The sequence below is a fragment of the Erpetoichthys calabaricus genome, chromosome 11 (genome assembly GCF_900747795.2).
Source record: "Erpetoichthys calabaricus chromosome 11, fErpCal1.3, whole genome shotgun sequence".
Taxonomy (NCBI): domain Eukaryota; kingdom Metazoa; phylum Chordata; class Cladistia; order Polypteriformes; family Polypteridae; genus Erpetoichthys; species Erpetoichthys calabaricus.
The window spans coordinates 101,986,752-102,011,635 of record NC_041404.2 but is presented as its reverse complement, the minus strand read 5'-3'; the positions used below and the strand labels follow the sequence as shown (position 1 = coordinate 102,011,635).

The 24,884-nt window shown below is 38.3% G+C and overlaps 1 protein-coding gene across 1 annotated transcript in view; it reads right to left on the bottom strand.

The window, feature by feature from the left end:
* Window positions 1-3,813: 3,813 nt before the first annotated feature.
* Window positions 3,814-24,884, bottom strand: part of LOC114661354 (excitatory amino acid transporter 2-like) — a 500,553-nt gene continuing 479,482 nt past the window's right edge. Inside the window, exon 10 of the mRNA XM_051933547.1 lies at window positions 3,814-4,315. Within this exon, the coding sequence (XP_051789507.1) occupies window positions 4,151-4,315 (165 nt within the window). The 3' untranslated portion in view covers window positions 3,814-4,150. The remainder of the gene's footprint in view (window positions 4,316-24,884) is intronic.

Sequence of the window (24,884 nt, the reverse complement as noted above, 5' to 3'; positions counted from 1 at the left end):
TTGGTTTGGTCGCTCTGACGGCTATCATACTCAGGGAGTAGCTGTTGCTGTGGCAGATCGGCTCCTTCCAGTGGTGTTCAATGTCACTCCTTTCAATGAGCGTATTATGAAACTCAGATTAAGGCACCCTCTGAGTGACTCTCTGGTCAGTTGTCTCTATGTATTCTCCAACTGCAGGGATAGATGACTCGGTGAGGGAGACATTTAATTCACAACTTCACTAGGTGGTTGATGGGTGTCCGCAAGGTGACACTCCTCTGGTCATGGGTGACTTCAATGTGACTATTGGAACTGACAGGGCTGGCTATGAGGATTGTGTCGGCCCCAATGGATCTAGCGACTGTGATGAAAGTGGTTCCATGTTCCTTGACTTTTCAAAAGGTCAGGCGCTCTGGATCCCTGGATCCTGGTTCCAGTACCCTGATCCGCATCATTGGACTTGGTATTCCAGTACTAGTGGTGCAATGAAGGAAATCAATCACATCCTAGTGGGTAGATGCTGGAGGCTCTTACAAAAGTGCAGGGTCTACAGAAGTGCCCAGTTTCTGAATTCTGACCAAAGACTTGTTGTTGTTACTCTGAAGATCCAGCTTAGGTCCAGTAGGCTACCACCTACCAGGAAAATGAGGCTGGACTTGGTCAGACTTCAAGATCAGGCTGTTTCTAATGAGTTTGCATACAGTTTGTGTGAAGAACTTACAGACTTGGGTGCGACTGCTGATCCTAATGTAATGTGGGAGACCTTCCATGACACGATCCTGAAAGTTGCTGAGGGTTGTGTTGGTGTTACGAGTCTTCCCAGAAGGAGGTGTTTCATCTTGCAGTGCACCCTGCATATTATCAAGAGGAGTCGCAGTGCTTGATGGCAACTCCAGTCTGTACCGGGAACTGAGAAGGACGGCTGCAAGGGATCTGGGGGCAGATAAGGAGTTGTTTGTTAGAGAAATCTGTGAGCAAGTGACACACCATCTATGGTCTAGTGATCCATGTCCTGTTCACAGAGGAATCGAAGCATTACACACATTCGAATCTGTTCCTCGGAGAGTCATAGTCAGGGCGGCTGATGGAAAGGTCCTAACAGATGGCAGTTGTGACCCGTTGGGCTAGCTACTGTGAGAAGCTGTTTAAAACTGATCCTCCAGCTGGGACATTGTCATATCTCTGGGTCCACGGTTCTTGAGACTGTTCCTCCAATTAGCAGTGAACCACCCACTGTCACTGAGATTGTACAGGTAAGGGTAGGGAAGGCTGCAGGAATCTGTGGTATCCAGGTAGACCTTCCCCAGGCTGGTGGTAAGGCTGTCCTCCTGGCATTGGCAAGCAATGTTTGCTTCCATTTGGGAAATGGGAATCATCCCAAATGACTGGAAAATGGGACTTGTCTTCCCTCTCTGGAAAGGTAAGGGTGATCACCTGGATTGTAGCAACTACAGGGGGATAACACTGCCAGATAAGGTCCTTGCTAGAGTCACTCTCAGTAGGATCCGTGATCACTTGCCTACCTATTAGAGACCAGAGCAAGTCTACCATCGACTGCATCCTGGCACTGAGAGTTCTCATGGAGTGCAAACACGAATATTGGTAGTGTAACTTTGCAGTCTGTCTATTTTTGCAAAACATTTGTCTCAGTTTGATAGAGTTGTCCTGTGAGACATTCTGAGGCTTTGCGGAATCCCCTCAAAGTTGCTGGATATCATGGCTGGCCTGTACACCGGTACTGTGAGTTTTATGTGGAGTGGAGGCAAAACCTCTGCATTTTCCCCATTTGATTCTGGGGTTTGTCAGGTGTGTGTTCTTGCTCCTACTCTGTTCAATGCTTGTGTGGACTGGGTGTTGGACAGAGTCATGGGGTCCAGTGGCTGTGGGGAATCTGTTGGTGAAGAAAAATTCACTGATCTTGACTTTGCTGATGATGCCGTGATCTTCGCACAGTTATTGGAGGCTCTAATCGGAGCTCTCCAGAGACTGAGCGACAAGTCTGAGTGTCTGGGCTTGCAAGTGTCCTGTATTAAAATCATGATCCAGGGCTTTAATGACCTCTTGGGCACAGCCATCAGCAGTGTCTCATTTGCGGACAGACCTTCTTGAGAGGTTTACTTACCTCAACAGCGAATTTGTGTCTCTGGTGACTCTTCCTAGACAAATTGTGAGAGCATGGGGGTCATGAGGATGCTGGAAAGGGTAGTATGGCACTACTGATATCTTTGCAAAAGAACAAAGGTCCAAGTCTTTAGAGTCCTGGTGCTTCCTGTTTTGCTATATAGTTGTCAGACATGGGCACTATCCAGTGACCTGAAATGAAGACTGGACTCCTTTGGTACTGTGTATTTTCACATTACCTGCATTGTGAGAAAGCGTCGTTACAACGCTACAGCCATGTAGCGTGATTCCCAGAGGGTGATCCAGCCCTCAGGATCCTCACTGTTGAGGACCCGAGTGGCTCGACCAGGCCACGGGGACGCCCACATAACACCTGGCTGCAGCAGACTGATGGTCATTTCCTAGGGGCTTACCAACCAGGATTCCAAGTTGTTTCATCTTTTGGTGGGTGCAGCAATGTGCTGTACCAGTGCATTTTCCCCAACCCGACCTGACTGACCTATTTTCCACAATGTTTTGAACATATGAATGCATTATAGGTGATTTTCCAATGCAGAATGTGTTCTTTGTTCTGATTTGTTCAGATTTGAAAGTTGTTTAAGTTCATAAAATGGCAGTAGGAATATAGTTTTAATGTTTTAATGCCAATTTGTTATGGCAAGGTTACGTGTGCCATTATTCAACCTCTTCCAGGCACTAGGCAGAACTGGAACCCTACAATAATGTATGTAAAATTATGATAAACGACATTGGTGCTGGAGGGCTGTAGTAGCTGCAGTTTTGTGTTCCAAACCAATTTGTTAATTAAACACCAATCCTTGACAGTAACAGATTGTATTTAATTTAGTGGTTTGTCTGCAATGCCAGGTATTCTTATATCATAGATTTTTTTCCTTTCCAAGGTATCACCCAAATGATTTGAAGCCTAAGACACATGAGTAATTTTAAGTCACTGACTTTTTCTTTTTAGTTTCCTTCCAAATATTTTATTAAACTAGATAGTTCACAATGAAAACATCGAAGTGTAAATGGAAACAACTTAGATGGAAGACTTTTGGTTGCATTGTCAATATGCATCCTACTGCTCATAAGGAGCAATTAAAACAGTGCAGCTGTTTAAGACTGAAATAAACAATTAAGGGTGGGAAATCTTAACAAGTGAGACAACTAAAATGAAAAATGTTGCTTGAGCATTAAGAGCTTCATCAGCAATAACTGACTTCTTTTTATTAAGTAATTGGGTTGGAACAAAAACCTGAAGCCACTGTGACCCTCCAGGACTGAGGTTGCTAACCCCTGGTATAGATCATACAGTAACCTCCTCCTCACTATATGCCAAAGGGCTATTATAATAATAATAATTAATAATTCATTACATTTATATAGCGCTTTTCTCAGTACTCAGATTTGTGTAGTTAGTCTATCTAACATATTGCCCTCTTGAAACAGGACACAATCCAAAGTAGTAAGCAAAAAGCAGATAGAATCAGGCTTCCACATCATCACTTCTTTTGACTGACAGGAATGAGAGCTTGCCTCTGCAGTGTTGGAACAGAACTTAACATGGCTGTGACATTTATCACTTGCCTTATTTACAGTTTCATTCAAAGAATATCTTTTGTGAATCATTATCAGCATTCACAGTGTTTTAAATCTAATGATATTTAAGAAACCTTTAATATATTAAATATTTTTCATTTAATTCCTGTCTGTTTTTGCATACAAAATTAGCACTGCTCAAAATAAACCTCATACGTCCCAACCAAAATAAGCTTTAAAACTTACTCCAAAGCAAAGACTCTTTAAGTAAAGTCTTCTCACCTATAATATTACATAGGCTAAATATATTCAATAAACCTTACATCATTAGTGTACATATGGTAATTACTAACATAATGGCAGTGCATTAAGTAAGAGAGACAGTGCTTCTCAGGGGTATGTGTGCATCAAAGAGAAAGGTAAAGAACACTAAAAAAAATGAAAAAATGACAATACATATATAAACATGGAGGCTGGAGCTGAGCTAGTATTAGTACAGGGATAGAGAGGGTTATGGAATTGCATGTGTCCTATCATATTCAGTATCTTCACTTTCCTCTCCATCACTGTTTATTTGTCCTTCTTTTTCATCCTTCCCCTCTTCTTCTGCCTCATCACTGTTTTCTGCTCCATTCTTCTTAACAGTATTTATCACATCATCTTGTTTTTCTGCTGGCTAAATAAGACAAAACATTTTATACATATAATAAAATAATAATAAAAATGCTTCTCTTAAAGCAACTGTAATCATAGTAATAAGTGATTCACCACAGTTTAATGATGACACAATCCATGTTAAATTAGGAAGCTATAAGCTAAAGGGTTCATGGGAACAAACAAGGTTGCCAATTTCCCCCTTGTACTTCATTTGTCCCTGCAACACAAAGAAATAAAAATTGAATGATGAACAGAACATGTGTGCCTAATATCTACTAGCTTCTTCGTTCAATGCATAGAGCTTCTCTTAATGAAAGGAATAAAATTATGGTATTTATGGATAAAATAACTGTCTTTATGGGTAAATTGAAATGTAAAACCCTTTAAGCAATTAATAATACAGATTAAAAAGGTTTACAACACATTAAGATCTAACTTAAATGTCACAAACACTGAATGATTATTGTATGGTGAAAAACAAAAAATTAAAAAACATGTAATTTAATTTGAAAACAAAGGTTTTGGCATATATTTTGTGAATGAAACAAGAGTTTAAAAGAGTAGGTTATGGAAAAAAGCATACTTAAGCTTTTAAGGTAAAGTGTTCTTAATCAAAAAAAATTATCACACAAAATCTGTGATTTTGATAAGAAATTGAGTTGATAAGGAAAGAGCTGATAAGAAAAACTTAAAAAAAGCTTATAACTCCCAAAGCAAAAGGTTGTAATGGTATAAAAATATGCTGAACATGTACTGTTATTATTAAAATACGTACAGTATCAGCAGTAGTGGCTCTGGTGTAGTCTGCGAATGGAAAAATAATGTATCCACTGAAATACAAATTTTATTATATATTAAGGAAACATTTAATATATAAAACTCACCAACATTAACATATTGCATTTTTGACTCCTAGATATTGTAAGAACCTAGGGGAGCAAGAGAAGGATAAATTAAATCAGTCACTTTACACCTGACTGGTGGTGAGTCCTAAAAGGATTGTTGGCTCCTTCAGCAGCCATTTCTGCTACACCATTCAGGCCTTCTTTGGCTCCCAACTGCCTCATCCATTTGCCTGCTCATACATGCTGCCCTGCTCTATATTACAGCATTCATCTTAGGTCAGAGGCAACCCGTCTCCTAAACATTCCCCTGGCTCAGTGAGTTGACCCAAAGCCAGGGTCCACATTGAAAGCTTGCCAGAAACCATGCATCAAGGTCGATAGACTTTAGCAGCCAGTAGACATGTATGAAGTACTCTCTAAGTTCTGTGTCTGTGCCTGCTACCTCTATACAGTAGCCAGCTTCTCCATGTATTCCTGCTACTACAACAATCTGTGGCCACCTGAACAGCTTGTTCCTCTCAAGTTCAAACATAGGGGTGCTACATTGCCCGCTCCATTTCAGAACATTTATCCTTGAGGGGTGTGGCATAGTCTGGTATGCCCAGCCCGAAGCGTGAAATCATGAGCCCAATTGAGCGTTAAGTGCTACCCAGTCTTTTGTCTTGGGATCATTAGTCAGTTATTCACCCACTGCTGACTTCAGTCTAATGACCTAGAGGGTGCGAAACATGGAGGAATGGAATTAGTTTATTGAGACAACCCAAGGCCAGGGTTCACATCCGAGGTTCACTAACAGTTACACATCATTTTGCACCCAGGACATGTGTGCAAAGCGCCCTCTACAGACAACAACAAGCACTGCTACTGTTTCAATTATGGCGATAAGACTATGGGAGTAGAAACACTGATTTCATAGATCATTGCCTTTTGTGGCCCTTTCTGACTCTTAAGAGCGCTATGTTATTATAATGGGAAAACCTAACTGAAACTAAACTAATTCTAGCTAACGTATGCATACTAGAATGATAAGAAATTTTAAACTAATGTCTCTTTAGTCTCCATTATGTTCAGTTACAAACCTTTAATGGGAAGGTATTTTAACTGTATATTAAACCCTGCCTTAGATTGTTATTCTTCTTCAACAACAAATAACCACCTCAGTAATTTCTTAAAGGATGGACCATTGGAGGTTTTTCCTCCCATATTAATACAACATTCTTTTTTCTCTTAAATAAATTCTAGTTATTTATGAATTTTTTTTTAAATCAATAAAAATGTACTGCTATAGCCGGAGTTAATAAACAACTAATTATTAATATGACACTGTAATCTGCAAAACTTGTTGCTTTTAAATGCAATTATGCTTAGCTTATTTTCCTAAATTTTAACATTAAAAACTGCTGTCTAAGGCCACAAACATCTTTACAGGCAGCCATAACAAGCTGAGCATTGTTTAAAAGGCAGCATAATGAAGATTAATGAGTATAAAAGATTAATATTGGTAGTCATATGTAGATGGTCAAACTGTGCTAAATTTGTAAGAAAAGAGTCTAATAAAAAGAGAGCAATGGTCAGAACAAAGTGTGAAAGACTACTTTTAGAGCTATCATGAGGACATGAACGACTTTCACCTGCCTAACTATAGTTAAGCTTGCTGAAATAAATAGATCAAAGATATCCCCAGGGCCTATGCCCAGGAAAGTGCCTCCAACTCTTTCAAAAATGGACATACAATTGTTGAAGACGCCATTGTATTGTTCTACTACCTTCTTGAAATATATGTATGTAGATGTGTCTTTCAAGTCTTTCAATTATACCATTTCTATTTCTATGCTTATCTTAGAAATTAGGATACAGTATCTATTACTGCCAATTTAACTTGCAGTTGGCAACTTAACCCATTATTATTGATGTTAAGATCTAGGCACATTTAAAATATTTTTTTCATGTTCAGGTTGCTTGCAAATTAATCTTTACTTATATTTACCAATATTTAACATATTTTTATTGTATATTTTGATGATGTCATTCATGCTAGTAATGTGCTGGTTATCAGGGACACTTTTCTTACTGCAATAGTGCTGCTACCTTTGTTGAGCATATGCTGTTGGTAACATAATAATAATTCATTACATTTATATGGCAGTTACCTATTATTTATGAGAGATGGATTGTGGATAAACCCATTTGAAGTTTAGATAAAAACAAAAGAAAGGGCCATTCTTGTTAAAAAATTAAGTATTTGTTTAAGAGTGAATTAGGTTCATAACTATGAGATCTCACCTCTACTATTAAGATCTGAGTCCTTTCCTAGTTTTTTGGTGGGGATTTATTTGTGTTTTTAGGTGTAGAATCCAATACTATAGTTAACTTACATTTCTACAGAGTTTTTGTAGGCGGCAAAATCTTTTTGCCTCTTACTGTGTCAACCTTATTGGTTTTTTTTTTTTTAATTTTATTTATTAATTTTATTGTAATCATTCCATACAAATAGATCAATTTATAACAAAAAAAAAAAACTGAAGACAAATCAACCCCACCCCTGAGAAGGAGAGCTTAGCCAAAGGAGAATTGCTTAGAGCTTTTTAATAAGGCAACAATAAACAAAAGAAAGGAAGAAATATATATATAGGTAAAAAAAAAATGGAGAAGGGAAATAAATGTGGTAATAGTTATTTCTCTTATTCTAAAATAATATTGATTAGATCCTGCCAGGTTTTGAAAAAATTCTGTACAGATCCTCTAACTGAGAATTAGATTTTTTCCAATTTCAAATAATATAAAACATTGGTATACCACTGATTTATCAGAGGAGAGTTAGGATTCTTCCAATTTAACAAAATAAGTCTGCGTGCCAAAAGTGTAGTGAATGCAATCACCGTTTGCTTGTCCTTCTCCACTTCAAGTCTGTCTGGAAGAACACCGAACACAGCTGTTAATGGGTTAGGATGGATTGTGACCCCAAGGCTGTCTGAAAGGCACTTAAAAATTTTGGTCCAAAATGATGTTAGTTTGGTGCAGGCCCAAAACATGTGAACCAGTGAGGCAGGAGCTTGGTTGCAGCGTTCGCAGGTTGGATCTTGCCCTGGAAACATTTTGGACAGTTTTAAGCGAGACAGATGATCTCGATATATAATTTTTAGTTGAATAATTCTATGCTTTGCGCATATGGAGCTCGAGTGAATTGTCTGCTTTGCTACCTTCCACTCCTTTTCTGTTATATTGATTAAGAGATCTTCTTCCCAATATCCTCTTGGGTCTTTGAAAGGTAGGGACTCTAATAAGATTTTATATAATGCGGTAATGGTGTTTAATTCCTCGAAATTGAGCAGTATGTTTTCCAGCATGGTGGAGGATACGAGGTGAGGAAAACCGGGCAGTTTCTGTTTAACAAAATTTCTAATTTGAAGATAGTGAAAGAAATGTGTAGCTGGGAGGTTGAATTTGGAACGTAATTGTTCAAAAGATACAAATATGTTGTCTATATAAAGATCTCTGAGCATTTTAATCCCAAAACTTTTCCAGGTATTAAAAACTGGATATGTTTGCGATGGCTGAAAGAGGTGGTTCTCTTGCAGAGGTGCCACAGATAAAAGATTTTCCATCTTAAAATGCTTTCTAAGTTGGTTCCATATTCTGAGTGAGTAAAGCACAATTGGTTTATTAGTATATTTGCAATAACTTGCATTTATTGAAGCACAGAGCAGGCAGTATAAAGAAGTACTACAGGATTGTACTTCTATTACAAACCAAGCCTGTGTATGTTCATATATTTGTGTCCAGGTGTTTATGGCTTGTATGTTTGCTGCCCAGTAATAAAACTGAAAATTAGGTAAAGCCATGCCACCTTCTGCCTGAGGTCTTTGTAGGGTCGCTCTTCAGATACGTGGGTGTTTTGAGTTCCAAATGAATGAGGTTATTGTTGAATCTAACTGTTTAAAAAACGATTTATTGATATATATTGGAATGTTTTGAAATAAAAAAAGAAGTTTAGGAAAGATATTCATATTAACAACGTTAATTCTTCCGGCTAGAGTGAGATGAAGGGTTGACCATCTATGCAAGTCTTGCTTCATTTTTTCCATACAGATGGCAAAATTTTGTTGATAAAGAGCTTTATGTTTACTTGTGATATTTACCCCTAGGTATTTAAACTGATCTGCTATGGTAAAAGGTAGGGTGTCCAATCTAATATTATATGCTTGTGAATTCACTGGAAAGAGTATACTTTTATTCAGATTAATTGTGAGACCAGATATCTTTTGAAATTGTGTTAGTGCTGTTAAAACTGCAGGGACAGTGTTTTCTGGGTCTGATATATGTAAAACCATATCATCTGCATATAGAGAAATTTTCTGTTCCAGTCCTTCTCTGACAATCCCCTTTATCTGATAAGAACTTCGGAAGTGAACTGCCAGTGGTTCAATTACGATTGCAAAAAGCAGTGGCGACAAGGGACATCCTTGTCTGGTACCACGTTCTAGCTTAACACTAGAATTACCAGAGCCTACGAAAAAACTCGTATATCCGGCCCACCTTAAATCGCTTCTTAAAACCTTTCTCACCTCTCCGCCAGCGTCTTTTGTCATCTAAATGTACTGATAAAGACAAGCTGCCAGCAGCCGGCTATTCCATCCCCCCAACGACTTAGAATGTAAACAGGCTTTTCCCAGCTCTTGCCTTGATTGATTACCTGGGAGTGAAGTGGAGTTTTAGAGTAGAAATAATAAGATTGTTATTTGAAACACACGCATTTCATATGTGTTGCATTGCTACAGTAATCTGTGTAAACACATTGTTAAAACAGAAACGTGTTATATATTCTAGCAGCAATTGACAAAATGTAGGCATAAACTATATAATGTATGAAGCCTGAAGTCCAAATATCAAAGAAACACTTTCACAAAAGGTACAAAAAAAAGCCACCGCCAAAAAAACCCACCTTAGTGTGAGACATTGACATGACTTAACTATCACTGCTTTCGTGGCGCAACAGTATCAGTTGCTGACTAGGAATCAGTAGGTCATGAGTTCAATCCTGCACAACTCCCTTTTGAAAAGTGTTCTTATTTTCACTATTTTAGAATAAAAAGATACATTTGATTTCAGTCTGTAACAGCTGGTGTAATTTATGATATTTGTAAAGGTTAACTTTAGTTTTTTAAAATTCACTTTTCATTGTCTCAGTCGCGTTCAGGATCCATCCCTACCGCCCCCCACCTGACACTGCTGTTTTTACATAAAGACGCGCTATAGTTCTGCAGTGTATCACGATACATACGACCGCGTGTTTTTTTCCCCCAGTATTGCCAGTCCCCACGTGTTGCCGTATGCTGTTTCTTTTGTACTCCAGGACATGCAGAGGAAAGCATAGTAAAGAGCAGTAACTTCAGCGCTATATGTTGATGTAAAAGTATAACAAAACAAGTGCACTTTTATTCAAGACTATAACCGAAGAAAAAAGAAAGCAAGTTACAGTAGGTGGAATGCTAAGAACTGCTGATTTCCATTCTGTGCTATATAACTGTTAACATTTGAATCTGATGATTGCATATAGCGCTGTCTGATTTAGTGTGCGCAAGTACATGCAGGTGGCCAGTTTTTAAAAAAAGAAAGAGACAAATATATGTGACGTTTTGAAGAAATCATTTTATGACGCGAATAGTACCAATCAGAAAACATCGTCGAAGTAATGCAATATTATTTGAAAACGAACAGCGTCAGGTTGGGTGTGAAGTTATACTGGCGCTGTTTGAGTCAGATCAGAAGCTGAATAAGCTGAACAAGCTCCTGTTCTGACTCTAAGAAAAAAAAGCATGAATTAATCAACAGAAATAACCGCGATCGATATCACCAAGTGTGATCAAGAGTACTGGTTCGATCCCCACTCACTCCTATATTTGCCGTTTTCAGTAGTAAGCTGCTCTTTTGTTAATATTATACAGTACACACATGCACTTGATTTGTGTCTGTACTTGCGCTGTTTCTTAGAGAGTCAGATCGGGGGGAGGGGTGATGTTAGAGCGGGTGAGCTTATTCAGTGCTTTTTCTTTCAGTGCATGTGCCTTCCCTGTTTGTTTGTATATCTCTGCCTGTCTGTCTCTGTATTACGCAGTGCTCTGTCTGTCTGTGTGTTATGGATCTTGAAAAAAAATAAGTTATAAGGACGGTTTGCTGACTTGGAGCACCACTGCCTTACTGTGCCACAGAGACGCGAGTTCGATTCCCAGCTTTGAAGAAAGTGTTTTTTTTTTCCTCAAACGGACATTGAATTTATAAATTGGTATGCACTCTAAATCGTTAACTTTAAAATGTCAATCGCAGTTATTTCTGTTGATTAATTCATGCTTTTTTACTTAGAGTCAGAACAGGAGCTTTTTCAGCTTATTCAGCTTCTGATCTGACTCAAACAGCGCCAGTATAACTTCACACCCAACCTGACGCTGTTCGTTTTCAAATAATATTGCATTACTTCGACGATGTTTTCTGATTGGTACTATTCGCGTCATAAAATGATTTCTTCAAAACGTCACATATATTTGTCTCTTTCTTTTTTTAAAATGTGTGTTGTAGCACTCAGCAACTGGCCACCTGCATGTTCTTGCGCACACTAAATCAGACAGCGCTATATGCAATCATCAGATTCAAATGTTAACAGTTATATAGCACAGAATGGAAATCAGCAGTTCTTAGCATTCCACCTACTGTAACTTGCTTTCTTTTTTCTTCGGTTATAGTCTTGAATAAAAGTGCACTTGTTTTGTTATACTTTTACATCAACATATAGCGCTGAAGTTACTGCTCTTTACTATGCTTTCCTCTGCATGTCCTGGAGTACAAAAGAAACAGCATACGGCAACACGTGGGGACTGGCAATACTGGGGGAAAAAAACACGCGGTCGTATGTATCGTGATACACTGCAGAACTATAGCGCATCTTTATGTAAAAACAGCAGTGTCAGGTGGGGGGCAGTAGGGATGGATCCTGAACGCGACTGAGACAATGAAAAGTGAATTTTAAAAAACTAAAGCTAACCTTTACAAATATCATAAATTACACCAGCTGTTACAGACTGAAATCAAATGTATCTTTTTATTCTAAAATAGTGAAAATAAGAACACTTTTCAGAAGGGAGTTGTGCAGGATCGAACTCATGACCTTCTGATTCCCAGTCAGCGACTGATACTGTTGCGCCACGAAAGCAGTGATAGTTAAGTCATGTCAATGTCTCACACTAAGGCGGGTTTTTTTGGCGGTGGCTTTTTTTTGTACCTTTTGTGAAAGTGTTTCTTTGATATTTGGACTTCAGGCTTCATACATTATATAGTTTATGCCTACATTTTATCAATTGCTACTAGAATATATAACACGTTTCTGTTTTAACAATGTGTTTACACAGATTACTGTAGAAATGCAACACATATGAAATGCGTGTGTTTCAAATAACAATCTTATTATTTCTACTCTAAAACTCCACTTCACTCCCAGGTAATCAATCAAGGCAAGAGCTGGGAAAAGCCTGTTTACGTTCTAAGTCGTTGGGGGGATGGAATAGCCGGCTGCTGGCAGCTTGTCTTTATCAGTACATTTAGATGACAAAAGACGCTGGCGGAGAGGTGAGAAAGGTTTTAAGAAGCGATTTAAGGTGGGCCGGATATACGAGTTTTTTTGTAGGCTCTGGTAATTCTAGTGTTAAAGTAGTCTGAGCAAATGCTATTAATACAAACTGAAGCTTCTGGATTGGTATACAGTAGTTTGATCCATGCACAAATATTCGGGCCAAACCCAAATTTCTCCAATGCAGTGAAAAGGTAGTTCCATTCAATCATATCAAATGCTTTTTCTGCGTCTAATGATAGTAATATCTCTGGGGTGTTTGATTTTGCTGGTGAATATATAACATTAAACAAGCATCGGAGATTGGAAGATAAATCCAGTTTGATCCTGTGATGTTACAGAGGGCAGCACTTTCTCCATCCTTCTAGATAGAATTTTTGAGAGTATCTTAACATCATTATTCAGGAGTGAAATTGGTCTGTATGGTGCACATTGTAACAAGTCCTTATTTTGTTTAGGAAAGACGGTGATTGATGCTTGACGAAATGTTTGAGGTAGTATTTGGTTGTCTCTAGCTTCTGTAATTGTTGCCAATAAGAGGGGAGCTAGCTGAGTGGAGAATTTCTTATAAAATTCTACGGGGTTACCACCAGGGCCTGCTGATTTCCCGCTTTGAAGTGACTTTATAGCATCTGGTAATTCTGTTAGCGTCAGAGGTTTATCCAGTTCCTCAGTACTTAAAGCATCTATTTGTGGTGTCTGTAATGTATCCAGAAATGCATTGGATTGTGTGTTGTCTTCTTTGAGCTCAGTAGAATATAAGGATTTATAATAATCTCTAAATGCGTGCATTATATTTTTATGGTCAATAATTTCTTCTCCATTCGTGTTGGTGATTACTGGTTTTGCATTGTGAACTTCTTGTTTGTGAATTTGTTGAGCTAAAAGCTTATTAGCTTTTTCTCTGTGTTCATAGTAATGATATCTAGACTTAACAATAAGTTGTTCAGTTTCTTTAGTTGTTAAGATATTAAGTTTTGTATGCAGGGCCTGCCTTTTCCTGTGGAGAGCTTCACTTGGACGCCTGGTTTGTTCTTCATCTATTCTAGTAATTTCGCTTCTTAGCTCTGACACTTTCTTGGTTTCTAATTTATTTCTGTGGGAAAGATATGAAATAATCTGTCCTCTTAAGAAGGCCTTTAGAGTTTCCCAGAGTGTTCCTGCAGAAACCTCTGTGGGCGTGTTTGTCTCTAGGAAGAAGCTGATTTGTTTGGATATAAATTCTGTGCAGTTCTCGTCTGCTAATAGAAGAGGGTTAAGACGCCATCTACGAGGTGAGTGTGAGGGGCTTAATTATTTTAGCTCCAAGACTAGAGGGGCATGGTCGGAGATAACAATTGTGTCGTATTTGCACGATTTAATCGTAGGCAGGAAATTATTATCTATAAAAAAATAATCAATTCTTGAGTAGCTATGATACACTGGTGAGTAGAATGAATATAATCTTGAGTTTGGGTTAAGAAACCTCCAGGGGTCTGATAAGTTGTGGTCAGTTAAAAACTGTGTAATTGTCTTTGCAGTGTTAGATGTTGTCCCCCCTGTCACAGGAGTCCTATCTAAGAGTGGATTTAAAAACACAATTAAAGTCCCCAGCCATTATAATTTTATGAGTGTTCACATTGGGAATGGATGCAAATAGATTTTGCATGAATTCCTTATCATTGACATTGGGTGCATAAACATTTATCAAAATCATTTTACTGTTAAATAAGTTGCCCATGACCATCACATATCTCCCTTCAGGGTCCGATACTACATCTGATGCTACAAACGGAACTGTTTTGTGTATGAGAATTCCCACCCCTCTAGTTTTCTTTATAAAGCTAGAATGGAACATTTGGCCAGTCCAGTCTTTTTGTAGTCTGAACTGATCCTTGCTTAGTAAGTGGGTCTCCTGTAAAAATACTATTTTAGCGTTTAAGCCTGTTAGGTGAGAGCATACTTTCTTTCTCTTTAATTCGTGATTCAGGCCTTTAACATTCCAGCTCACAAAGTTAACTGTCCCAACCTTATTGTTTTGTGTGAATGATAATATTTTGTGGAATTTTTTGTTACAATTACCTTAACGTTGCTATGCTAGGATGACTGAGAGTGTGTGGTGTGTGACATCAGCAATACAATGGTATAAAAGTCGGTGCCATGCACCCTCTTGTTATGGATTCAACCCATAAATATTTGCAAACTTTGTGTGGTTATAACTCCCAGGATTGCAACCTAATGTTGATAATGTTGTTTTTTCATCAGAATACTCATTTTGGTCATGGATGAAGTTTCATTGTTAAAAAGATGCTGGATCAACATTGAACTATCAATGAAAGTTGCCACTGCATAACGTTGGCAAAAATGACATTGAATAAACATTGATTAACAGACTAAGACAACAGACTAAGTAAAATTTTAAGTAGTGTTTGACAAAGATGACGATGAAATTAAAAGCAAAACTTGGAGCAAAAACCCATAAGCACTGCAGCCCTCGAGGACACCCCTATGATAGAGGTTTACACTTAATGAGAAAATTTTACCAGCCAGCTGGCGCTTTAGCAGGTAGTCATACTATGGGCCAGAAAATGCCAAATGTGAAAAGCTAGTGTTTAACAAATAATATGTTACTGATCTCATAACTACATTTTGTTTATTTCACTGCATTTTTGTCCATTTTACATTTGTTTGATCCGCAGTTGCCCAAAGACCCATGGACAGCCTTCAAAACCCAAACACAAGTAGCCACAATCAAGAGAATACTATCATTTTGGCTTACCCAACGGTATACTTGGTCAGCTAAAATCCTTGATCTTGACATTATAATTGTATGAAATTAGACTGCAATTCAATATAAATGGGCTACCACTTTTCAAAAGCTCTAAACATCAATTCTGGTGAAATCTTGCTATTGCTAATTTTGATTACACCAATCCCCATTCCTTGTTGGTCTGTACTGTGGTTTACACAAACCTAGATATTCATCTGAATTCCTGGGCCCTTTTGTTAAAGATCTAACTGAAGTTCTGACACATGGCATAGTTCACAATGGTCAAAAGTTAATGGTGCGAGTATTATCGGTTGTATGTGATGCCCCTGCCCAAGCCTTTATTAAGAACACAAAGCCACATAATGGGTACTCAGGCTATGACAAATGTTGTCAGGTAGGCAAGTGGGAAAATAAAATTTCATATTCAGAAATAAATGCACAGTTAAGAACAGATTTCAATACTATGACAGATGAGGACCACAACATGAATAAAACACTCTCTCCTGTAGCTGCTGTTGTGAAAATGGTTGCAATGTTTTAATTGAATTATATGCACCTTTGTTGTCTAGGTGTGACATTAAAACTTCTTCACTTGTGGATCAGGAGCCATGCATTAGCCATCAAGTTATTCAGAAAAACTATTGCTGACTTTCAGAAAAGATGAAGTTGTTGGGTCCATACATGTCTGTTGAATTTAGTGGCAAACCCAAAGATCTGTCAGAGGTTGATCGATGGAAAACTAGAGAGTTCAGTTCTTTTATGTTGAACATATAGAAAAGTATATTCTTGAAGCTATGATTTTCATATATTCAAAGAGAATCATTAGCATATATGATAATAAGCATTATATCCTGGTGCACATTAATATAGTAAGGGTTACAGTTAGTCTTAGACCATGAAGGAGTTAATTAATTGCTTACTTTGTTTTGAATTTTTGTGAATCGAGGATGTTGTGTTCTTTGAAGGAGGTGAGCAGCTAGATTTTGTTTTAGGAACACAGGTGCTGGGTCTTCTGCCTGATATAGATTAAATAAGTTTCTCTAAGCATTCAAGGCTTAATTATGGGAACACTATAGGCAAGCTTTCATATTAGTTACAGGAGAATATATTAAACCAGTTTTAAGCTATGGTTCGCTTCCCGGTTCCTCCCTGTGTGGATAGCATTTTGAGTACTGAGAAAAGCGCTATATAAATGTAATGAATTATTATTATTATTACTATTAAGTAAGAATGAATTGTTAAGGGCTTGTACTTTTATTTCAAGTAGTCAAGAGGCACCACGCCAAGCTGTCTGCAGTTTAGCCCTTATCAGTGAAACTGCACTCTGCCAACTAACTGGTATGACTGTCAGCCTTAAGAGATGCTAGTGCAACAAGTAAACATTGATTGAATTATTAATTAAGCAGTGCAGTTTTCACAGGTGGGTTCTGCTGAGCCCAAATTAATGATGAGAACTAGTTAACCAAAGGCCCTCAATCTTTAACATTTTAGGATTAGGAAGTAGTGATCAGGTGATGCTCACCTCCAGGTGACAAATACATCCTTCAAGCCAAAGGGGGTTTTAAAGAAGAAACAGTTAGTGAAAGGTAAATTGAGACCAGGGGCTTTATGCATAAACAGTGTTGCGTAATCCCATTTCTACGCTCAAATCGCAATGTTTAAAACCTAAAATTGGCGTAAAGCCACACACATTTTCATGCCAGCTAAATGCTTGGCGTATGCAAGTTCTCTGTTTTGGTTTTGCAAACTGGCGGCATCCAGCGTCAAAGCAGTGCTTTTGTTCTAGTGTGCTTTCCCTTTCTTTTTTAGATCCACATCCCTGACGCGGCTTTATCAAATACACTGAAATTAACCACATATTGTTTATTAGTTTAAGGCATCTGATTGTAATTAACCTATAACAATATAATGGTCCACGGAATGGTCAAACTGTTCCAAATACCATAGCTGCTTTAGCGTTGTTCCTCTCAATGCACCACTCAGAGTATTTCTCCCACTGTATCTGAGTGTGGAATCACAGCTCTAAAGCAGCTGGTCGGAAAGAGAATTATTGATATACAGCATCAAGCACACACTGCCTCAGCCATGCGCACTGTCTATTGAACTGCTCTCATACGACAAACGCTTCAGAGCTTTTCCTGTAGGGAGATCGCAGTTCAGAAACAGTTCATCCCAAGAACTATAAACGCACTTAATCAGTCCATCAAGTGCTCCTTGTAGAACTATTTGTAATTATTAGTACAATTACCTCACTGTAAACTTGCGATACAGTTATAATATTGCACAACCTGAGCCACTTTATAAAGCTTGTATTTACATATGATGACAATATCATTTTAAAGATGAAATGCAGCAAAATATGTTTATTACATTATACAGATAAAATGTTAACATCATTTAAATAATCTATATTGTTAATAATTAAACATGTGAGGACACGGTGGCGCAGCGCTAGCTAGTTCAGGGATTGTTTCTGCCTCGTGTTGTATTCTTACTGGAGCTGGCGCGACACTGGAAGGATAGATGGATAGAATAATTAAACATGTACTGTGAAGATATTTCAATGTTCCTTAAAAGTTTTGAAGAATCAGCATTGTAAGCTTACAGATGGCTTAACATCTATTAGAGAGCTGATTGTGTGGCCATTGGTTACTTGGAGAAAGAAAAGGAAAAACAGGAATTGGAGGTTATGTTTGAAAGAGACAGTACTGTTGCAATGAATTATTTTATCGAAGGTCGTGCACGGCACAGCAAACATCTTACGGGAGTCAGGAACAATCTCTGGACAGGGAGCCAGCTCGTCACTTTCACTGTGCCACCATGTTCCCATGTTTAATAACATGTTTTAACTCCTATCATCATGAAAATGATATCAAATATACATCTCAGTATTTTAATTATTCAGAGAGCTGTAATATCACAAATGTAATGGATTCTGTGTCCTGTCGGAGGAAGAGAAAGCCCGTTTAAGAAGCACGTAGTGATTCACATACACAGAGCACATAGAACAACACATACAAAACAAAGCATTTAACATGCTACTTTAGTTACGATGGTATTTGAGAAACTAGTAAATTAAACGATATAAAGATGAAGTTTATGATGTTCTACTTTAATGACAAAATAAACTGCATGATTAAAGTGGAAATTTCGAGATTAAAGTTGACATTTGGAGCTTTTTTCTCACTGTGTCCCTTTTTTTTTTCTCTGTACACTAATAAGCTTTCATATGACACTCAGACGGTGGGTACGACTCGCCTTTTCACGGCGAGTTTGATATCTGACAACTTCTTTTTTATTTCGGGCACTGTGCGACTTTGTGAACTTGAGCTTTCGAGTTTCTCCGACACTCAACTTCCTTTTGTTGTTTATACCACTGTTTAAACCAACAAATAGTACGTTTTTCCTTGCCTCCACTTGGTATTCACTGAAATTCTTCTATTTTCCCCCATGCTTTTGTCATTGCCTTTTCACAGAACACTGAGCTTAAGGGCTATTTATATTGATTTGCATATTGAAAGAGGCATAATTCTGGGAAGAGTTGGGCTGGTGCAGCAGGCATGTACATGTGCGTTACTTTCCACGCTGACCATGATTTATGGAGCGGAAGAACGTTGAAGTTGGCATTCGCACAGATTTATGCATCTGGATTTTTTTGTGCGTACGCACATTTACGCTTTTGTCCATATGCCATGTTTTAGTGTGAATTCTATGCACACCATTATGTCTGAGGCCCCTGGTGATTGTTATGAGAAAAGGTGCTGAGCGAGGTCATTATTATTAGAAACCTTGTAAAGCAGATGATGGGACATTGTGTGAAGGAGGGATATTTTGTAATAAGAATTGTAATAAACTTGAACTCACGGAATGCTCAGGGCTCAGGTCATCTGAATTGAGTCTGTATGTGCGCCATACAATAAAGCTTGATTCTGCTACCTGTCTTGAGTCTCCGAGTGCCTTCTTTGGGGCTGAAGGTGCCCATGCCTGCTTGCTTCAACAAACACAGTCCCTCTAGTGTTTAGAAACAGTATTCCAAAAGAGTTATATGACAAATTTATGTTATTTTCTACTGCCATGTTTTTGCTTTTATCTCTGGACACCTCAACTGAAATGGTAGATTTTGCATATGAGTTGCTTCTTTCTTTTGTACCTCATTTTAGCCAGTTGTATGGTAGGCATGAAATAGTATACAATGTACACCAATTGACACACCTTGCAGAGGAATATAGGCTGTTTGGTCCTCTGGATAACGTATCCGCATTTCCTTTTGAAAATTATTTGGTTCAAATAAAACGACTGCTACACAAGCCTCATTTGTCCTTGCAACAGGTTGTGAAAAGGTTGTACAAAATGACAAACACACTGTTAGCCCAAGCTCACCAGCAGTGCATCTTAAGTCAGCAACATGTAGATGGAGCATTACCTCATCATTTCAATCAAAGCATACAATACAGAAAAGTAGTTGCCGAAAACTATACAATTTACGTTGTTAAAGGAGAAAATTGTGTGAAGACAGCAGAAGGTAATGCTATAAGACAGCAGACGGTATTGCTATTGTACGAAACATTGTCAAACTGGATGGAGAGATATTTGTGCTCTTTCAGAAATTTAATCATCAGGAGTCATACTTCTCTAATCCTTTCCTTTCATCATACATAAGATTGTTACAAGGTATGGGAAATGTGTGACAGCCTAGGTGTGGCCAAACTCCCACACATTTAACATAAGTGTGCTCTTTTTCCTGACAATGCTACCTTCATTGCAATGCCAATTATTCATATGAAATGGTTAAAGAAGTAGGTTGTCGAAATTGAGTGGAGCAAAACATTTTGTTGTATGAAAAGTGGCATATCTTTAAAAACCAACAAGCAATAGTATCTAATTCACTGTGTTCTTTTGTTGTAGACGGACTTCAGTTACACAAATTATAAAAAATTAGTACAATGAAACAGTGGTGCATTGTTCAGTTTGAAAAATGGGTCACAGAGATAGTCCCAGATATCTGTCTGGGTGGAAAAAAGCTACTCTCGCCACCATATCCTGCAAAGAAGACTTCAAAAGTACATGCTGCTGTTTAAAAAAGCCTTCAGCCAAGTGACACATGGATAACATATGAACCTGTAAGGCATCTTGTAAGCTGTGGTAAGTGGAGCTATCTCAGTAGATGGCTAACTTGAATGTACATATGTTTTTTAGGCTGTCGAACCTCCCTTTACTGATCCTATTTTAGTGTTGATTACCAGATGTTCTCTATCTACAGTATGTGATTCCAGCTTCATTTTTCTCTACTTGCAGACACATATGAGGAAGCTGAAAATAGCCTGAAGAGATATCTTCAGGATCACATTATAGATCTCCTAGCAGATGCAAATGTGGAGCAACAGTGAAAAAGTAAGCCTAGGTATTGTGATGTTGTCCTGATAAGTGTATCAACTTGTTTTTAAATGGTACAAACTGGTGAGTATTAATCACTTTTAGACCTAAGCCACATTTCAGTCCAGAAAGTGGTTCAGAAGATGAGGCTCCTTGTCATCCACAAAAGAGATTCTGTGAGGCTTCTCAATTTCTTTTTCCAGGTATGATACATTAATTCACACAGGGTAGAACGGAAAAAAAAACATTGAATGTCTAAGAAACTCACTGCTACTTACAACAATAATTTGTCAGCCTTACAGGGCAGCTTTGTTCAAACTATTAAACATCTGTCAGTTTGACCTCCTTTCCTTTTTTTATTTTAGCTGACTTTCACAGTCCTTATGAGCAGTATGGCAGCCATCACCCACTTCTGTAGCAGTACACCAGCCCCCAACCACATCCGCAGCAGAGCACCAGACTGTCACCACCTCCTCAACAGCACCTCCACAACAGGACAGCTGCCACCTCCAGTTCAGCCTACCAGGATTCTTCTTTAATGGAGCAAGGAGGTTTGTCATTGTCTTATCCTCTATCCGTTTATTCTCTCATTGTGCAACCTCTACATATACTCCTGAACCATCTTGTCTGCTATACTGGTAGTACCCTCTGTGCAGGGCTCCACACTAACATTATAGTCACATTACTGTATTGTTTAGAGAGAAGCCCAGTGATTAGACAGGAAGTGGTCTGATGTCAAACACCTGAGTAATATAGTCTTTACTCTTTTTTTTTTTATTTGTAGCAGACGTCAGACACACTGCAAGGCAACTAATAAAAGGCAAGTGCAAAAGGCATGTCATCATATCAATTCACATTTAAAACACATTCAGTGAGAATAATAATCCTTCTTTTTTTAACCAAGATGTTGTTTTGTAGAAACTAATTGAAATTATCACAGAGCTCAAGAAAGTGGTAAAGGACATCAGGGAAGAACTCCAAGGTTTTCTGAGGTTTTCCTCCTCCTTCTCCTCCTCCTCCTCCTCCTCCTCCACACAGACTGTGGCAACTGGAGGAAGCAGAAGAAATTCTTCAGTCAGCAGAGGCGAGGACAGAAATGGTACATAATAATAACTCTCCAATTAGTATGAATGAACTAAATATATTGTTTTGTCTAAAATCCAGTATACTGTATGGTTTAAACCATCATTGTTTCGTTTTGGATAGAGCCTGGCAATAAATCAATTGTGCAAGAGTTGATTTGTACTCTCTAAGTTAATTTCTTCCCATCCCATCTGCAGATCACTAGGTGAACTGCTTTGCTGTTATTGGTGGGCCATCATTGCAAGGTTGGGTCCGTGGCATGGTTTTCTGCACCCTGATGAATGCTGTCATCTGGATCAAATTGGGCTGGGAAAAAAGTCAAGGATGGCAGCAAGAGGAAACATGCATTTAAAGGCACAGTACTTCAAATATGCATGTTTGGTGAGTGACTTGTATTTGAAATATTAATGACTGATACAGACATCATTTGGTTATTCTTATATGACTCCTAATTTGGTTTAATGAAAGACAGAAAGAAATTATATTATTTTAATGCATGTGTATGCACACAGTTCCACATTAAACAAGCTCATTCCCTTTTTTCTTCTGTTTGTTTTAGATGCCTTGAAACTGTAAATGGGAGAGGATAATGTGGTCAAGTATGAATTTGCAGATGCTGTCAAAAAATGTCTATGCTATTCACCAGATCGCTTAGGTGGAGCTGGTCATAAAATAAAAGTAATAACTGATCTGTGATCTTAAGTAAAAGTGTGCCATTTTAATAAAAAAGCTGTTGTGAAACTATAGATATGTGTGCTTTGTTTATTTGGACAATATACAGTAATAAATAAACTTGGCTGTAAATAAAACAGGCTTACTAAAGTAATATAATATTTACACAAAATTGAAAAATGGATCTGCGGTGGGCTGGCGCTCTGCCCGGGGTTTGTTCCTGCCTTGCGCCCTGTTGGCTGAGTTTGGCTCCAGCAGACCCCCGTGACCTTGTGTTAGGATATAGAGGGTTGGACAATGACTGACTGACTGACTGACTAAAAAATGGATGAAGTAGTGGTGAAGTTTTACTGAATGCTGGTTAGGATTTCAACATTGTTTCAACATTAAATCAGGTTGTAAACTGATGATGGATCAACGTTAGGCTTCAACATTGATTCAGTGGTGTTAATGCTGACACTTTAACTTTGACTCAACATTGATTCAATGACTGCTTGCTATCAGGGTTTGGTGCTAAAACTTTTGCTCTTTATTTTGACTACAAATTCTGTTTAGTGTTTTGCAATTGGTGACTTGTTTATAGACTCTAAAAGAATCCAGACTAATTTCATCTCCTGGTCCCTTTCTCACTATTAACTGCCTTATTTTCATCTGTGACTGTACATCTACAATTCTTATTTTACCACTTAACAAAAATTAATGACTGCAGTGTCCACAAAACTCAAAAAAGGCTTCAAGAAAGGCCTAGGAATACAAAATAGGACTGTCCATCAAAAGACCAAGACTCAAAAAGACAGGGGAACTGTTAAAACCCCTAACCTCAATAAACAAAGACTATTTTTAATAATTAATTTATTAATCAAACAAAGAACATTAAAAAACAAACCAAAAACTCAAAAGTTATTACAAAGCTAAAATTCAAATATAATACAGAAATTCAAGAACACAGGATGGATTTCAAAAATGACCAACTAAAAGTAATAATAAAACAAGTCCAGAAAAACCAAGCCAGGAAATCGAGAAAAGAAGTAAAAGTCAGCAAAAATGAGCAATTCAAAAATGATCAAAATAAGAGCAAATATGAACAATAACAGGAGAAGCACAAAGGGTGGACAAGAACAACAACAGCCAAGAGGTTCTGCTATTGTCTCAGCAGAGAACTGAGGCTTATGGATGGTATATATAGACTTGAAGGCCCTAAACTCAATTATAAGAAAACGAGGGAGAGTGAGGTAAGGAGCATGTGCTGATAATTGGCAAAAAAAACCTGGAAACACAAAGTCAGAGATGTCTTTTTTTAATTTGTAGCCACACCCCTGCTGCCTGATGATTCACAGTCAGTTGAATCTCTCTCTCTTTCAGGCCCTACCTCTTTGGAGTAGCAGTAAGCGGAAGCACAGAGCAGCAGCATCTCCCACAGGCACATAGCCCTTTGCAAACACCCGAGTAAGTTCAACTGAAGTACAGCCAACAGCTGACCAGGAGAAACAGTGGGTGGTGGAAACTTAAAGCCAATGGTCTCTTAGTGATTCAGCTGAACATGGAAAGCGCTGAAGCACCGAAGTTACTACAAAAATGGAGAAGATGACATCAGCGCTAAACGTAAGTTCTATCAGCTCTCTGCCCGTTGAGGGCACATTTATATGTTGTGTGTCCTGCAACATGTACAGTTCAGGTTTTCCAGCCGACAGTGTAGACAGCTTCACCTACCAGAAGTGTTTAGTTAATTAGAGTTGGACGGAAAAATACGCGAATTGGATCAACTCGGTTTGTTTAGTCAATTCGGCTACTTCTGATTTGGCTTCAGTCTCTCCAGGTTCCACTGCAGTCAGTGTGCGGCCGAAGTCAGCAGCACCAATTCAGCCACAGGGCGAGTGGGTAACAGTAAGATGGTGGTCTAAGACGCCAAAATTTAGTCCCTCTGCACCCAGGTCACCAATTTGGACCCAGAAAAGATTCTCAGCACTCCGCAGCGTGCCTGTGGAAACTGAGAATAAGAAAGAGCTCATAATTGGCGATTCTATAGTGTGGAATCTTAGAATTCCAAACTATGTTAAACCAGCAGTTAATGTTAAATGCCTCGTGGGGCCAAGATTTCTAACATAGAGGCCACATTGAACCGAGTCGCAGACAATGAAATATCTACCTTACTGCTGCATGTCAGCACTAATGATATTTATTTACAGCAATCTGAGGTATTAAAGAGGAACTGCATCTCTCTATGCACCAAAGCTAAAAGAAAATGTCG